Source organism: Nothobranchius furzeri, chromosome 1, assembly GCF_043380555.1.
Source record: "Nothobranchius furzeri strain GRZ-AD chromosome 1, NfurGRZ-RIMD1, whole genome shotgun sequence".
Lineage (NCBI taxonomy): Eukaryota > Metazoa > Chordata > Actinopteri > Cyprinodontiformes > Nothobranchiidae > Nothobranchius > Nothobranchius furzeri.
Window position 1 is genome coordinate 30,729,465 of NC_091741.1, and position 18,475 is coordinate 30,747,939.

General features: G+C 45.2%; 1 protein-coding gene across 3 annotated transcripts in view; it reads right to left on the reverse strand.

Annotated features, from left to right (window-relative positions):
• The window catches only part of si:ch211-159i8.4 (matrix-remodeling-associated protein 5), a 56,755-nt gene that overhangs the window by 24,446 nt on the left and 13,834 nt on the right, over positions 1-18,475 (reverse strand). For 2 of the 3 annotated variants that reach the window (XM_015955357.3, XM_015955279.3), the window contains exons 2-6: positions 12,981-13,109; positions 12,671-12,807; positions 5,191-5,320; positions 3,935-4,173; positions 3,697-3,848 (exon numbers count right to left, since the gene is read on the reverse strand). In XM_015955357.3, the coding sequence (XP_015810843.3) occupies positions 3,697-3,848; positions 3,935-4,173; positions 5,191-5,320; positions 12,671-12,807; positions 12,981-13,070 (748 nt within the window). In that variant the 5' untranslated portion in view covers positions 13,071-13,109. Of the gene's footprint in view, positions 1-3,696; positions 3,849-3,934; positions 4,174-5,190; positions 5,321-12,670; positions 12,808-12,980; positions 13,110-17,141; positions 17,278-18,475 lie in introns of those variants that run through there. The other variant, XM_070551813.1, reaches the window with a different exon arrangement.

Consider the following 18,475-nt stretch of genomic DNA (forward strand, 5'->3'; position numbering starts at 1 on the left):
TCTAGGACCCTATATCAAATAAAGGTTATTTACCATATTTATAAAATGATTTTAAAAACTCCTAAAGTGTGTTTCTGTGTAAATTCAGGAGCTTAACAGCTGGTCTAAATGCAGTTGTGTGGTGGTGACATCTCAATACCAGCCCCAGTCTTTTAAATTTCACTGTGGTTTTCTTTATAAAATATACTTTGCAATACAGCTATTTACATGGAATTCTCTGTTTATTTATAAACATAAACATTCCCATCAGCAGCATATTTCTGATGCATCCAGGTGTCAAGTCTGCAGAAATACCTTAATATTTCTGCTAAAACAACCACACAGTCTATTAGTGACAGCAATGTAAATGTTAATAAAATAATATCAGCATGAACCGTCATGACATTTGGGAGACAGGCAGTATTTTAAGATGGCAGCAAAACATTTTAGTCTTGGCTGCACTCAGATCAGCTGCTAGCTCATCACATGTAACCATTAACTCAAAAACAACTCCAGGGTCCAGTCAAGAAGATACACTGGGATACGAAAGTTTGAGAAGCCTTGTTAATCTTCACGATTTTCCTGCATAAATCGTTGCTTGTTACGATGAAGAATTTCAGTTAAATATAACATATAGAAGTCACACACAGTGATGTTTGAGAAGTGAAACAAAGTTTATAGGATTTACAGAAAGTGTGCAATAATGGTTTAAACAAAAGGAGGCAGGTGCATACATTTGGACACTGTTGTCATTTTATTGATTCAAAAACCTTCAGAACAAATTATTGTAACTCTAAATCGGTTTGGTAAGCTCAGTGACCCTTGACCTCCGTACTCAGGTGAATCCAGTTATGAGAAAGAGTATTTAAGGGGGCCGATTCTAACATTCCCTCCTCTTTGAAGAGCAGCAACATGAGGGTCTCAGAACAACTCTCACATGAGCTGAAAACAAAGATGGTTCACCATCGTGGTTTAGGGCAGGGGTGTCAAACTCAAACTCACACGGGGCCGAAATGAAACTCTGGGACGGAGTCGAGGGCCAAACTTAATATTTTTTGAAAAAGTGACGGCAAATTTGCACATTTTCTTTATCAACATTTATGCAATTTTGATCCTTTTAATTTGGAGACAAACATATTTTTGCATTAACACTGAATGTGGAATAACCAAATTACACACGAGCAAGTCAGTTTTAAATAAAAGGCATCAGTGGTATTCATTACTTGTGGTATAATCAGCATTTTAAAAATCTATTCAGGATTTATGTTTTCTTGTTTATTCATTTTTCTTATTTTTTATTCTCCTTTTGTTCTCCTGTAATACGTGTCATCGCTGCTGTGACGTCTAGCTTTCCCCACTGAGGAACAATAAAGGGATTTTCTATTCTATTCATCTATCTGCAGCCTTTCCACTTCCTGTTTACTGTAGGTTAAATCTTTTCTCACGGGCCAACAACAAAATAAAAATATCATTTTATCTTAAATGAAAATGCAACATCTCACCTGTTAACTTTCATGTTTTGGAGCAGAAAAAGAGCATCAAACCAACATATTTAAAGCTCAGTTTGCTCCACTGGTTTACTGTGATGCTCACCTGTTCCAGCCAGATACCTGCATCATGGGGTTGATCTGAGCTGAGGAGGAGACTCCTGTTGTTTTGTTCATCTTCATCATAATAACGACAACATTAGATGACAACAGGTGCTCACATAGGTTTGTGCTGATGAACATGTCTGAGCAGCTTGACCACGTTGTTGTGTGTCGGGGAGGAAACACAACCACAGAGCCGTGCTGGTTTGAGCGTGTCGCTGCTCACTGGAGTTATATCGGCTCTGTCTGGAAGTTAGTTGGAAAACTTTCTCTTTCAGTCGTGAACACATTACTGAGCGGCTAGAATCTCCGTTTCTGGGCTTCAACGTCGGAAAACAGCTGAGTGAACTCGGCGCTGAGTGAGAGGAGTGTTTAGTTTGTCCGAGACAGCGGAGCTGCAGACACCGGCAGCAGACGCTGAAAAAACACAAAGGAGGGGGCGCTTCGGCTTCGCGCTAATGCTGCAAAGCATCGTGGGAGTTGTAGTCTTTGCGGTAAAATCGGCCAGTGGGCCAGTTTTAATATATTTTTGATATTTATCTTGCGGGCCACATAAAAATGCTCCACGGGCCACATCTGGCCCGTGGGCCTCGTGTCTGACACGTGGTTTAAGGGAAGGAAACAGGAAGCTGTCTCAGAGATTTCAGCTGTCAGTTTCCACAGTTAGGAACATGTTGAGGAAGTGGAAGACCACCGGTACACTTCAAGTTAAGGCTCCAAGTGGCAGACCAAGAAACATCTCAGATGAACAGCAGCGAAGAATGGTAGAACAATCAGAGTCACCCACAGACCATCACCAAAGGCCTACAACATCATGTTGCTGCAGATGGAGTCACTGTGCGTCGTTCAGCTATACAGCGCACTTTACACAAGGAGATGCTGCATGTGGGAGTGATGCAGAGGAAGCCTTTTCTCCACCCACAGCACAAACAGCTGCTTGAGGTTTGCTGAAGCACATCTGGACAAGCCAGCTTCATTCTGGAATTAGGTGCTGTGGACTGATGAAACTTAAACTGAGTTATTTGGGCAGAACAAGGAGCGTTATGCATGGAGGCAAAATAACAGCATTCCAAGAAAGACACCTGCTACCTACAGTAAAGCATGGTGGTGGTTCCATCATGCTGTGGGCTGTGTGGCCAGTGCAGGGACTGGGAATCTGGTTAAAGCTGAGGGACGCATGGATTCCACTCAATATCAGCAGATTCTGGAGACCAATGTCCAGGAATCAGTGGCAAAGCTGAAGCTGCACCGGGGCTGGATCTTACAAGACAACCACCCTAAACACTGATAAACATCTACAGAGGCCTTCATGCAGAGGAACAAGTAGAACGTTCTGGAACGGCCATCTCAGTCACCAGACCTGAGTATTATTGAAAATCTGTGGTGTGAGTTAGAGAGAGCTGTCCATGCTCAGAAGCATCAAACCTGAATGAACTAGAGATGTTTTGTAAAGAAGAATGGTCCAACGTACCTTCAACCAGAATCCAGACTCTCACTGGAAACTGTAGGAGGCATTTAGAGTTATTTCTGCAAAAGGAGGATCTACTAAATATTGAGCTCATTTATTTTTGTGGTGCCCACATTTATGCACCTAATTTTGTTCAAACAATTATTGCACCCTTTCTGTAAATCCTAGAAACTTCGTTTCACATGTGTGTGTGTGTGTGTGTGTGTGTGTGTGTGTGTGTCCTAAATGTTTAAGTCAGAGTTTTATCATGAAGATTAACAAGGCTGCCCAAACCTTCACATCCTGCTGCATCTACAACATGAAAGACAGTAATTATTTATCATGTTACACAAAAACACACTTCCCTTAAGCACTGACATCATTATCAACCAATGTCTCTATATTATTATCATCCTCTAGATATAGTGATAATTTCTGTTTCTCTCTCTCTTTTCCTTTTTAACCTCCTGATTACTGTTTGATGAGTTACTGCCGGAAAACAAAATGTCCCGAAAGGTTAATAAAGTTCATCTGAGTGTGAAATGCTGTTGTGTCTCTAACCACTAGAGGGCGACATTTCTCTAGACATCTGCTGGACACCCAGCAGGAGGACAAAACTTCCCATTGTGATAATAATGCAAGAATATTGTGTTTGCTGAGATTAAATCATGGAATCCGTACCATCGTGTGCAGCACTCCATCGCACCAACCAGTGGAGCTGACAGTCACAGTTCCAGGGGTTACCGTGGAGCGTCAGGAGCTCGAGCCTTGGAGCTGTCTTTAACGACGTGGCAGGAAGCACCTCCAGCAAGTTGTCTGACAGGTGAAGGTGTCTAAGACAAACACATCAGAATGCTTTCTTCAGTAAGTGGTTGATGACAACTGGGATCATCTCTGAGCTAAAGTTACTGCTTCTTACTTGAGCCCAGAGGTCCAGAAGCTGCCCAGTGCTGACACTGTGATGAAGGTATGAGGATGGATCTCTTTGAGGAGGTTCCCCTCCAGCTGGAGGAGCTTCAGTGAGGTCAGACCAGAAAAAGAGTAGGGCTCTATGAAACCTATGAGGTTGTGGTCCAGGTGGAGACGGATCAAACCAACCAGACCCTCAAACAGGCCAGGATTCACCGCCGTGAGCTTGTTGTAGCTCAGCTTCAGGATCTGGTTAAAGGTGGAGTTATTCTGACTTTTACTGAACAATAAAACCAAAAAATCACAATGACTGGAACAAAACTCAGTTTATAAACTCATAAACAATCTCAACGCCGAGCAGCTGGACAGAATTAGTCACATTTCGGTTCTCTACAAATGTTCTGATCAGAATCTAATTCAGTTGGTGACTGGAAACGTATGGAAGTCATCAAAGACCCGATATTACTGCAGAAAACCGGTAACAGGTGGAGAAGAATAGCCCTGGTTCTGTTTCTGAAATGGACCGTGTGCAGTCTTGTGAGCCGGTCTCATTAGTGGCTCATTTATCATTAAGTTGTTTCTGAATGAAGCCAAATAAGTGTCCTAATAAATAGGCCGCCTCCCCCGTGCTACAGTCTGCATGAGCCAGAACCTGGATTTTAACCTGATGCTTTTATCGGAATGCTGCAGCAAAGATTCTGATGCAGATGTGAAGAAAGGATCGATTTGAGATCTTTGCTTTGTTTGCCTCTCCTAAAAAATCTGATCAGACAAAAAGCAATCATGCAAAGATGAACAAAAACATGAAGCTGAAATTTGGCACGTTTGTACACTAAAATCTAGGTTTTATTAAATTAAATCAAAAGGTGATTTGAACACACACACACACACACACACGCACACACATTCTCGTCTAGCAGCCGTTGTGAGGACCGCCGTTGACTTCCATTCATTTTAGTGACTGGATTGTGCCTAACCCTAACCCTAACCAGTCTATTCCTAACCTTAACTAAAACTTAATTCACACCATATCTCTAAAACTAACGAGTACAGCTCTGTGACAGTGTAACAAAGTGAGGACCAGCAAAATATCCTCAGTTTGCAGGTAAAAAGCTTGTCATTGGTCCTCACTTTGATTTATAGATGAGTACACACACACACACACACACACACACACACACACACACACACACACACACACACACACACACACACACACACACACACACACACACACACACACACACACACACACACACACACTACCTGCAGTGACCTGAGGCTGTAGAACGCCCCAGACTGGATCGTTCTAATGTCGTTTCCATGCAGCATGAGCATTTCCAGTTGCCGTAGGGACCTGAACTCTGACCTCTCCACCTCAGTCAGGCTGTTGTAACTGCAAGAAACAGAAACCAAAAAAAGACTCAGAGTCAGAGAAAGAGGGAGAGCTAAATATTTCCTTCCACTCAGGGATGGTTAAGGTAACAAGATCATGGAAACAAATGGAAAACACTGGAGGAAGAAAAACAGACATGTATAACCTTTGACCCTTCAGGTAAAGGAGAAACAAAATGAACATAGTTTATCTTTATCCCAGCCTTCTTTGGCTGTGTCACGGTGCAGGTGAGCTGAGCGGTTGTGAGGATCCAAATGCTGGGGAGGAAGCAGGCAGGCAGACAAACTGGAACATGTAAAAAGTCTTTAATGATGAACGCACGCAGGACATGGAAACAATGAACCGACAAGACACACAGAACTGAGAGGGTTTAAATGCATGAGGAGCTGGGAGCTTGGGTGATTGGGTGACGAGAGGCAGGTGGGAGCCATTAACAGGGACACATGACTGAACAGAACGGGGAGACAGGACGGAGTGTGACATAACCCCCATCCCCCCTCTAAAGGGCGGCACCGGATGCCCAACGCAGGCCAAGACGGAGTCTAAGGGCCCTGCGTCTGAAGCACAGGAAGCAGGGCCGGAGTCTGGGTGGCCTGCGTCTGGCGCACAGGAGACGACGACGGGCTCTGGAGGGCCGGCGTCTGGGGCAGAGGAGGAGACGGCGACAGGCTCTGGGAGGCTTGCGGCTGGCGAGGGCAGGGCCAGCGGTGACTGGAAGCGAAGCCGCTGCAGGGGGAGTCGCTGACTCGGCAGGAGGCAGAGCCGCTGACTTGGCAGGAGGCGGTGACCGGAGTGGAGGCGCTGAAGGTGCCGACTGGAGTAAAGGAGTTGATTGGAGTAGAGGAGGTGACTGGAGTGGAAGAGCTGACTTGGGGCGAGGCGCCGACTTGAGGGGAGGCGTCGACAGGGCTGGAGGTGTTGACTGGACTGGAGGCAGAGCCCCTGACTTGTCTTGGGGAGGTGCCGACTTGAGTGGAGGCGGAGTCGCTGCAGGCGGAGACTCATGGACGGGGGGTGCTGCTGCAGACGGGGCTGCTTCCTTGGCTGGCGCCGCCCGACGTGGCACTGACAGCTGGGCTGGAGGTGCTGACAACTGTACTGGAGGTGCCGGACTAGGCGCTGACGACTGGACTAGCTGGGCCGGAGTGGAGCCTCCTGGACAAGGTTGGGCTGGGGTGGAGCCTCTTGGACAGGCTGGGCCGGGGCGGAGCCTCTTGGAAGGGCTGGACTGGAGCCTCTTGGACAGGCTGGACTGGAGCCTCTTGGACAGGCTGGACTGGAGGCACAGGACCTGGCGATGACTGAACCGGAGGCGCAGGACCTGGCGATGACTGGACCGGCAGCGGAGCTGATGACTGGACCGGTGGTGGAGCCGATGACTGGAAAAGTGACGTCTCCTGGAAAATCAGGGAGGTTTGAGTGTCCAGCTGGAACTCCTGGAGGCTGTGGATCTGACGGAGCCGGACCAGCTCAGCTCATCATTTTGCGTGGTTATGTGGGTCTGTATTGCCTCTTTAAACTTTCCATACATGAAAAAATATCCATTCATCAGTTTTTCTGTTAGTGTTTGGTTTTCGAAATTGTGTCTAAAATAAGCCGTTTCAAAAAGTCCCCTTTTGTGATGTCACAAATGGGGAAAGTAGAATAGAACTACCTCTCTTGTGCAAGAGAGAGCTGCTGCTGGAGAAGCAGGAGCTCTACTCTGAGCCCCACCTGGATATCACACACAGTTGCATATTTCCTAGTGCAACCGCACATACGGGAGGTTTTAGAGTTTTTCCACCAGACCATCCGAAAAAGCAGCCAACTAGCTGTAAATGACAAAGACTCCACTTTCATCTAGAGTGTCTTACATTAACATGAATGCGCACATGTTAGAGTGGATATCTCTGCTGGAAGCTGAACTTCAATCCTTCTTGCATTTAACACAACCAGTTCCAGTCCTTCAGCATACAGGAGACATTCACAAAGCTGATGATTGGACACCAACACATGAACAGAAGTATAGACCTCTTGTTTTTGGAACATTTCTCTGAAGTCTCATTCAGAACATTCAACATCTTATTATTGCTGAACCCTAATCCAGCAACAGAGAAATGCCAGATGGTGACCAGATAGCCTGTGGGTTTCTGTTTGGTGGTCCATGCTATCATCTATGCCACTCACTGAACAGCTCCATCTAAGCCTTTTGTTTATCACAGCAGTTCTCCTATGAGTTCAAACAGGATCTCTCTGAACGTAAGCTAGGCCGTTCCTGAATGGGACTAAAATCCCCAAACACTTGCAGTTTGAATAAAACCCTTCATTTTACTGGGTGGTCTCCTCTTGTTTAGAAAGACCCAGTCTCACTCTGGTAGAGTCACTTCAGAACCTTTTATGTTTCCGTCAGGAATCAAAAGCTCCATGGAGCTACGTGATTTACTTAAGTAAGCTAAAAAAAGTCATAGAAAGATATCTTCCGTGGTTAAAACATCGAGCCAGTTTTAGCTTGTCAGGACCGTTCAAATGGACCCAACTGTACATCAATCTGATGGGCAGCAGCAACAAACTATATTTTTTGTTGTTTTTATGAACATGAAGGTGCAAATCTATATACATTCTGCCATGAAGTAGGATGAAGTTGAAGCATATTAAATCCTACTTCTTTCTATCCAGATTAGGAGTCAACATATAAACGAGCTTCTCCTGTGCGGTCATCCTAGCAGACTCTGTAAGCCCGTGTAGGTACAAACGGATATAAATTAATATGTGTTCACTCATGTATACATCATTAAGCATGAGCACAAAGGTACAACACCAAAATACGCATATGTACATATCTCTATACATATATACACAGAAGCGACATACACACATATGTATACAAATGCACGGTTGTACTTCCATGCATATATACCCACCTATGCACCTAATTTGCTTACATATGCACACACACACACACACACACACACACACACACACACACACACACACACACACACACACACACACACACACACACACACACACACACACACACACACACACACACACACACACACACACACACACACACACACACACACACACACACACACACACACACACACACACACACACACACACACACACACACACACACACACACACACACACACACACACACACACACACACACACACACACACACACACACACACACACACACACACACACACACACACACACACACACACACACACACACACACACACACACACACACACACACACACACACACACCCCTGAATCAACCCCTGTACAAAGACATAGTGGATAGTGAATTACAGTTATTGGAGATCTTCAGTCTTATTGTAGTTAATAAAAATCATCATTTTATATCGTTTATTGAACTGTAGAATGTTTGGACTTTGATTTATGACTGAACTTAATCCATTCCAAAACTTGACTCCACAAACTGAGACACACTCATTTTTCTGTGTCATTCTAAAGGCAGACTGTTAGAAATGGAGCTCTCCCCTAAACTGATATCCTTCATCCCTATAGAGAAACTCGTTATTTATAAAAATAATAGCAACAACAATGATCTCATGTTTGTTTGTTAAAGGAGGGGTTAAAGATGCTGATGGCTGTGGGAAGGAAGGAGCTGCTGTAGCAGTCTGTGTGACAGCAGGTCTGAAGAAGCCTCTGACTTGTTGTATGACGGTGTCATGAAGAGGATGCTCAGAGTTGTCCATCTTTTTTTAATTCAAAGCTACAATAAATAACAAATAGCTTTGTAAAACAAATGAGCATAAAATGTTGTTTTTCATGCCTTTTAACAATGCTCTAACATTATTTAGCTATAAACACGTTGTGGAGATTTAAAATGAAGAAAATGCTTCTTTTACATTTGTCTCAAAACCTCCGCCAATATCACCTTTTGGACTGAACGCAACTATTGGACCATCTGGCTGTTTCCCACACCTAGGTCCTCCATTCATTACTCACTCGCCTATTTTGCAGCAGAACACCACTGGTGTGAGAGGTTCTCTGCTCAACAACAGGGAGCCCAAGTCTCCTCCCTTTCCGGTCGGCTCATGGGTCCCCGGAAGAACGGAAAAATGATTGTAAGTCAACGGGGCTGACAACGTTAGTTTCTAATCCGCTTTGCCTTACGCCCTGGATCACACATACGTTGTTCTTCAATTTAAATGAAGGGTAATGATGTGTGTTTCAACCACGCCAGTCACAGACTTCGACATTTATCAGCTTGTAAAAGTACGTAATTAGCATGACAGTTGTCGGTACATTGCATACATGACATCACCACAGAATCCCCCCCCCCCCCACACACACACACACACAGCGTGTCTGGTTTGATTATGTCACTTTAATGATGCGCTTTGGTTGTCCTGGAAATATAAAACCTAAAATAACTTTTCCCCTGTTCAAAAGCGCTTTCTTGGCATCAAAATGTGTCTGAAATTCACAGACATCATATGTGAAATCCACGGCACATAGCTAACAGGATTAGAAAACAGCGTTTTAGCCCCATTGACTTGCATTCATTTTTTGTTCTTCTGGAGACCCATGGTCCAGAATGGGCATGACTCAGGCTCTCTACGTCAGAGAAGGAGAAACAGTCGGCTGCTACCACTACTTTAGGACAAACTACCAGAGTCCCAAAAATAAAAACACCATTTGAAGTCCCGGACTGCAAAGACAGCAAGAGACATTAGTTTTATTTAGCATTGTGGATTTCCAGTTCCAGCTCCAGTTCCAGCAGAAACATCTCAGAGAAGATACCTGAGAGTGGGGGGGTGAGTGTTCCGTGTCTGCATTTGCGTTCAAAACCGAGGTTGTTCTGCAGATTTGTTGTGACAGGTCTAATAAAGAATCTATCATCTCCAGTGGTTCCACAGTAGTCCCCAGAACAGAACCCGCTTTTTTTTATCAAGTCGTTGAGCCTTTTCAGGTCCGAGCATCCTGGTGCTAACCTTGAAGGACTTGAGCTTCCTCAGGGACTACATTCTACTATGTCCCTTCTTGTGGATGGCTTCACTGTATGGTCTCCAGTCCAGGATTTTCTCTGGGTGGACACTGAGGTATTTATATCCTTCAACCACCTACACTTCATCTCCCATGATGCAAATGAAGCTTGACCTTTCCTTCTTTTGAAATCTACAATCATGTCTTTTGTTTCTTCCACATTCAGGATTAGGTCCTTGTTCCCTCACCGTGCGACAAAGCGATCCACCAGCTCTCTACTAGTTTTTTGACCATCTCTGAAACACCCAACGACCAGGGGCGCCTCCAGAAATTTTTGATGGGGGTGGCCAGATGGGGCCAAAGAAATATTTGTAGGGTGGCACACCAAATTGGTCCTTGTGGTAACTCTGGTTGAATTTAGTCTGTGGTGCATTACATCTTAATTTGTGTTTAATTAAAGGAACTAAGAATCCAAAACATTTAACTGAAATTTTACAAGCACAAACAAATATTTTAGAAAAATACATTTCAGCTATTTAAAATGTTATCCCAAATTCAATAAAAACACTTATTTTTTTAGGTTAATTCACCTGTTGCTGTGTTTAAAAAAAACTTTGGAGATTAAAGAAACGTGTATTTTTTCTATTCTGATGATTTCTTCATGCATTAATTGTGATATTTTATTTTGTTTTACAATTATGTCTTGAATAAACAAGATCAATATATGGTTTGACTGAACATTAATATCTTTTGTTAACACTGGCTTTTCCTTGGGGGGGGGGGGGGGGGGGCAATTTTCTAGGGGTGGCCATGGTCACACCTGGCCACCCCTTGGGGGCGCCCTTGGGTGAGTCATGGAAGATAATAGAGAAACACTGATTTAGACCAACCTGAGCATTTTGTTTTCTGACATGTTTATTACACAATGATAAATTAATCTGAATGCAAAAAATCAAATTGAAAGCAAATATTTTCCACCTTAACCTTCATGATACACAAAGTCCCTGCAGCTGAGTTCATGTTCCACCACAGCTCTGCTGCCTGAAGTATGGGGTGACTGCTAACTGATGGTCCACATAACGAGAATTTGCTGCTGCTGCCTGCAGCATTCATAGAAAACATGAATCCACAGTGATGTGTTTAACGTGGATCAGTAAAACAGAGTCCGTGAGAGTTATTTCTCTTTAGCAGTGACTTTAATCAACATGGTCAGAGGGTGGTTGTAAAAACCAAACCCTGCAGCCGCGGCCCTGCCGAGCTAGAAAGTTAGCATTCATGCATGCTGTGGTGTTTCCACAACTCGTTGTCTTCTGTAAACTGAAACTTTGATTCTAAATCTTTCTGATAATAATTCACATGATTTAAATCAGCACTGAGTCTTGTGAAGAATTAAAACAATAAAAGCAACCCATCCCACACTTCGCTGCTAACATGCTGGTGTCTGCTGCTCATCAGGAGAATATGCACTGGTAATAAACCAAAGCAGAAACAGTGAGTTGGGTTCGAGGTCGGTGAAAGTTCTGTCTGGGAAACAGAGATCCACATGGAAACCATTGGCTTGACTGGAGTACCTCATGCGGGTGCTAAGTCCTTATCTTTTTGATTTAAAGCAGATGTTATCAAATTAAAATCATTGAAGACGGCGGGGTGATTTTGTTTTGTTTTACTGGGCCTCCTTCATGGTAAAAAGGTAAGATTCTGTTCTGTCACGTAAACGTATTTCAGCTGCCGTGAGCAGCAACCAGTTGGATTCTCCATTTCGTTGCGTTAGTCGAGTGACCTTGCTCTCATTTTGCTGGAATGTTGATCACGAGAAAAAGTGATGACAAAAATCTGATAAATGTTCACATAAAAGGCATTGAAAACCCTTATTAATTAGTTCTATTTATAGCAAACGTGTGAAAAAGTGAAACTTTGTGAGGGACTGGAAACAAAGTTGTGTCTGATTAGAGTCCAGATCTGACCTTGTGGGCCTGCAGGAGCGCGACGAAACAACTAAAAACTGGATCAAATGGAAAATAATTTACAAACGTACATGTTCAGACATTCACACTTATGTAAGATTATTCACAGGCTTGACACATAGGAGACTACAGTGTTTATGAAGAGAATCTCTTATTCCTGTGGCCATGGTTCTTTACCCAAAAAGCGTGCATTGTGGTGGTCTTGCTCAGGAGTGAGCAGTGGGAAGGTGGGAGCAAGAGGTCTAAAGCGTCTGCAGGGATACGGAAGGGTAATGGTGGCAGAGGGGTTAAGGGCCTGACCCGTAACCGGAGGGCTGCAGGTTCTCCTTCTTTAACTTTCTTTGCTCCCGTTGAGGATGTGATTACTGCTCTGACACCAAAATGTCCCCACTGAGGGACAGTAAAGGGTTCTTCTAGTCTAGTGTTTGAGTCTTACCCCAGGTTCAGCCTTTCTGTGCCTTTAGGAAAGGTTTTGGGTATGGCGGTGAGGTGTCTGAATGTACAGTGGACCTCCTTAGTTCCTGGGCAGCTGCAGCTCCGCGGGCAGGATGGTACTCCACAGACAGAGACAAGCTACAGAACACATGCAGATTAGTGGGACGATGAACCTTTTTGTAAAATAATCACTAATATAATATTAACAAATCTGCAACTCACTTAATCAAAATTTACTGCTAATAGAAAACGGTATGACTCCTCAGTGAGTTGGTTGTCATGGACAAACAGATAACAGATGCACGTTTTACCGTTTGCAGCAGCAGCAGTGATGAAACCAGCAGGTGAAACCACGCTGCAGCCGACCTGCAGACAGAAGGGGTGCTCCACCTCAGCACCATGACTGGATGGCTGTCAGGACAGTCACGTCATAAACATACCTACAAGAAGGAACCAAGTCAATACTACAAAACTAAATGTCCCGATTATTTTGCATTTCAACATTTTGGTTCTGAGACAGATGCGCACTGTGATACTTAAACTGTAAAATAAACTGCTTAGATTAAAGCCTTCTACATTTTCCTATATTTGTTAATCTACAGAACACGAATGCTTTACTATACTTTGAAAAACGTCTCAAGAGTTGCACGCACTTTCATTTTAAGTTTGTTTCTGTGTTCACCAACCAGTCCTGGGGCCTCATCTATCAAGCTTGCTTACGCACAAAACGGGGTCGGAAAACTGCGTAAGCAGCTTTCCACGTAAACTTTGGGGTTTATGAAAGAAAACTTAGCGGAAAAATGTGCGCAGCTTTAAGTTGACTAAGGACCTTGCTTACGCACATGCTGGACATGGAGAGCACCTGCAGTGCTGCTGCTGAGAAGATACAACTATGAATTCCAGCAGCATTATCACTTGTACCGCTTCGTTTTCACACAGAACAAGACCCCCCACGCGCGCACACACACATGCGCGCACACTCACACTCACACACATGTGCGCGCGCACACACACACACACACAGCCTGAAGCGCAGAATAGGGAATGCAGAATATCAGCAGGGGGACAGACTGAGACAGAACATCATGCGTCTGTGACAGTGTGTGTGTCCTGTCACTGTGACCCGATTGATCATGCACCCTGGCTACTTGGACAGGGGAGATCTCCGTTTGGGTGACTGGTTAGCGCGCGTGACTTTCACCCGGGAGTCTGGGGATTGAATCCCGATTGGACCATTTTTTTTATATCCGCCACAGATCTCTCTGAAGAACACAACATTGACGGCTTCAGCAACGCTGTGCCACTCCGTGGATTTTCTCTTATTTGTTTTGCCAAAGTACTTCCTTTCATTTCTCCACCTCACCCACAGGTACCTCAACTTCTGCTTCTGTGAAATAGCGCTTCCTTGGTCTGCCTTGATCTACGGTCGCCATGTCATTGGCAGAGCGCTGCAACAGCCGGCTTATGTATATGCACGAGGTCCACAAGGCACCTTGCATTGACTATTTATGGCAGTAAGTGGGCGTGGTGAGGGCGGGATGTGACTAAAAAGCAGCTGAGAGACATTTTTGTTAGTCTCCGATTTATAGCATAGCATAGCATAGCATAGCATAGTTTATTTATATAGCACATTTAAAATGCAGCATGGGAGCTGCCCAAAGTGCTGCACAGGCTAAAACAAAACACACCCATTACAAGGAGCTAAAACTAAGGATAAAATCTCAATTAAAAGCAGAGAAAACATGAATAATAAGAACACATTAAAACAATGACACAATAAAACACTAAAACGAGTCACTGTCTAAAAGCCAAAGTGTAAAAGTGGGTCTTTAAACGAGATTTAAAAACCGCCAGAGATGGAGCCTGCCGAACTCCAATGGGCAATGAGTTCCATAGCTTTGGGGCAGCATGGACAAATGCTCGTTCACCCCGCGATTTGAGCCTCATCCGCGGCGTGTGCAGCAGCAATAGGTCAGCCGACCTCAACGAGCGGGTGGGCACATATGGAGTGAGAAGGGCAGAGAGGTAGGAAGGTGCCAGGTCACTGAGCGCTTTAAAAACAAAAGTCAGTAACTTAAACTGTACTCTGAAAATGACAGGGAGCCAGTGAAGATGTGCCAGGACAGGTGTAATGTGGCTACGTCGGTGTGTACCCGTCAAGAACCTGGCAGCAGCATTCTGAACAACCTGCAGCCGATTCAGGGCAGAGTCCGGAACACCAATGAGGAGGGCGTTTGCATAGTCCAGGCGAGAGGTAATGAAGGCATGGATGACTGACTCCAAATGCCTCCGTTTCAGGATTCGTCTGAGGTGAGTAAGGCGGCGAAGCTGATAAAAACACGACCTCACTACAGAGTTTATCTGTGGGGCCATTGTGAGTCCAGCATCCAGCTTGACCCAGAGACTCGTCACACACTGTTTGGGGTTAAGGGTTAAAAGGTCACAAACAGGGTGAGAGCCATGGTGGTTGCGGGGGTCAAAAACAATAAACTCAGACTTCTTTTCATTCAGTTTTAAGAAGTTGGATGCCAGCCAGCCCTTCACGTCATCCATACATGCAGCCAATTTCGAGCCCGCATTTTTCTCGTCCATTTCCACGTATAGCTGACAGTCATCTGCATAGACGTGGTAGCTCAGGCCATGCTGATTCAGAATATTGCCCAGAGGCAGAAGGTAGATTGAAAACAGCAATGGCCCAAGAACGGAACCTTGCGGCACCCCCCAAGGCAGTGGAAGACTGGAGGATGCACAGTCACCAATCTGTACAGAGATGGTTCGGTTTGATAGGTAGGAGCGGAACCATTTAAGCGCCACCCCCGTCACCCCAACCCAAGACCCAAGCCGATTCAGTAAAATTTGGTGATCGACCGTATCAAAAGCCGCTGAAAGGTCCAGCTGGAGCAGCAGTACCCTAGACCCAGAGTCAGATGCCACCAGAATGTCATTTAGCACCCTAATCAAAGCAGACTCTGTGCTATGGTTTGGTCTAAAAGCTGACTGAAATACATCCAGCAACGAGTTGCTATTCATATGGGCAGAGATCTGGCCATGCACAATTTTCTCAAGGACCTTCGAGAGAAACGGGACTTTCGATATCGGGCGAAAGTTCTCATAAGTGGAGGGATCCAAACCAGGTTTTTTCAATATCGGCTGAACAACCGCATCTTTAAAAACCTTAGGGAACACTCCAGTGCTGAGGCTGATGTTAAAAATGTTCATGAGTGCCGGGCTCAGCGCAGACACCGAGTCACGTACCAATTTAGCTGGGAGGCAGTCCACCGAAGAGCCAGCTGGCTTCATGGAGCTAATCAGTTTCATCAAGTCAGCAAGCTGAACTGGAGCAAAGTCTGAGAAGGCAGGTGGATCCGGCGGTTCCACATGGATAGTGTGTATTTGAGGCTGGAGGCTAAGCCTAATACCAAGGATCTTGTTGAGGAAAAAGCTCTGTAGCTCTGTGCATAAAGCAACAGTGGGATTTAGACCATCAGACTCATTTAACAGTAGCAGGGAGTTAACTGTGCTGTACAGCCTGGACTGGTCTCCATGATGCTGTGAAATGATAGCAGAAAAATAGTTATTACGAGCAGATCTAACTGCTCTCTGGTAGTGTGAAAGTGCATCAACCAGGAGCAGCCGAGAGCATGATAGTCTGTCTCTCCTCCACCTCCGTTCCAGTACCCTACACTGTCGCCTGAGGCTACGGGTGTAATCATTCAGCCAAGGGTAAGATGTTGTCTGTTTCCGCCTCGGTCTCAGAGGGGCAACAGCGTCCAGAGCAGCAGAGCAGGTCACACTGAACCGATGCAGAAGGCCATCTACATCCATGCAGGTAACCGACAAGGGCGGAGCGAGGGCATCAGTGTCCAAAACCGACAGAAAGTTGGAAGTCGTACTCGGAGATAAGCGCCTGGAGTAACGAGCAGACCGTCGCCGGGCTGGAGGAAGGAGGCGTGAGATGCTGAACGTGATCACAGCATGGTCGGAAAATGCCACAGGATCCACAGATAAATCATGCACATCCAGTCCAAAAGATAAAACCAAATCCAGGGTGTGAGAAGCCGCATGTGTGGGGACATTTACCAATTGCTGTAGTCCAAATGAGTCTAAAACATTCATAAAGTCCCTCACCGGTGGTTTCAGAGGGCAGCAGACGTGGATATTAAAATCACCCAAAAATAATCCCCTGTTCATATTTTGGGAGCATATCAGCTAAAAGGTTGGAGAAATCATTTATAAAATCCTTATTGTATCCTGGTGGCCTGTAGCACAGTAAAACGAGGATGGGAGGAGAGAAGCCCAGCTCTAATACTGAGACTTCAAAACTGGTTGGAGCCATCAGCCCAGCAAGAGGTTTAAGTGGGAGATTTGAACAGTACAGGGACAGCAAGCCCCCCCCCCACGGCCAGAGAGTCTCGGTTCATTAACAACATTACAGTCAGGAGGACAGACTTCGACCAAGGAGGCCATCTCACCTGGCAGAGCCCACGTCTCCGTCATGCAGAACAGGCTCACAGCGTTATCCGTGTAAAAATCCTTTAGGATAGCTGTCTTGTTCCCCAGCGAGCGGACGTTCAGTAGAGCAATCCGAAGCTGCGGCAGGGAGCTGGATGGAAGCCGATCCGAGGTTCGCCAAAACCCCGACCTCACGGGATAGAGGAGATTTCCCGGATTTACTCCACCAGTGCGCTGCGCTTGCTGGGAGCTCCCGCGCGCACGGGCCAGCCTTTGGCGCTGCAGAACCCGGATGGATCCAGGCGAGAAATCACAGAGGGGTACGTCCTGGAAGAAACGACCATCGCTGTTATCTCGCCGAAAAGCCCTTATCCTAACCCGGACGCCACCACGTTTTCCACGCCGTCTCCGCCGCCTCGGGTTACGCCCCACTCGGTCCGGGACAGCCAGCAGGAACGCCGGGACCTTGTCAAACAGGTGACCAAACGTCAGCCTGAACTCAGCATCATGTAGCCCGAGTCCAGGGCTCAACCGAAGATCAAGAAGGGTGAGTCGATCATATTTAAAAATTGGATCACAAAAAGCTAAAAAGTGACTCAAAAACAATGCTAAAACCACAATTACAAGCAACAGACGGCGAGCCGCAACAGTCGGCGCCATCTTGGTCATATAGCAGAGGAAGTGATGAAGCGGAGATTGCGTGCAGCTGTGCGTACTCCATGTTTGATAGATCACAAACCTACTTGGCATAAGTAAAATTTTTTTGCTGAGCTTAAGTACGGTTTTAGTAAGGATTCTACGCAATGTTTGGTAAATGAGACCCCAGGCTTGTCCAGAAAGGCTCAGTCTGGGGCAGGGCTACTCATTTCTGGTCCTCAAGACCTGGTATCCAGCATGTTTTTGTTTTAACCCTACTTTAACACACTTAATTTAAATTAGTAGGTGATTAACAGGCTTCTGCAGAGCCTGATGAGCCTGATGAATCAAGTGTGTTGGACCAGAGAAAGCACTAAAATGTGCTGGACAACGGCCCTCGAGGCCCAGAATTAAATAGTCCTGGTCTAGGAGGATGGAACAGTGTTCCTGGTGTGAATGTGCACGTGTTATTTGTTATTCAAGCTCACATTTTTAATATCAAAAGTAATAGCACTACTAATAAACTAGAAATGCTGTTTGAATGCTGATTGCTCAAGATGATAGCTGAAGTGAACATATACAGGAAAGGGGTGGAACACTAATAGATATGGTAAGCAAGTGGGTGGATTCTAACTTTAGACATTTTGGTCAAAGTCAAGCTTTACTTCAGTTGAAGAAGAAGAAACTGTGTTTTATAAAGCACCTCTCTAGATAAAAT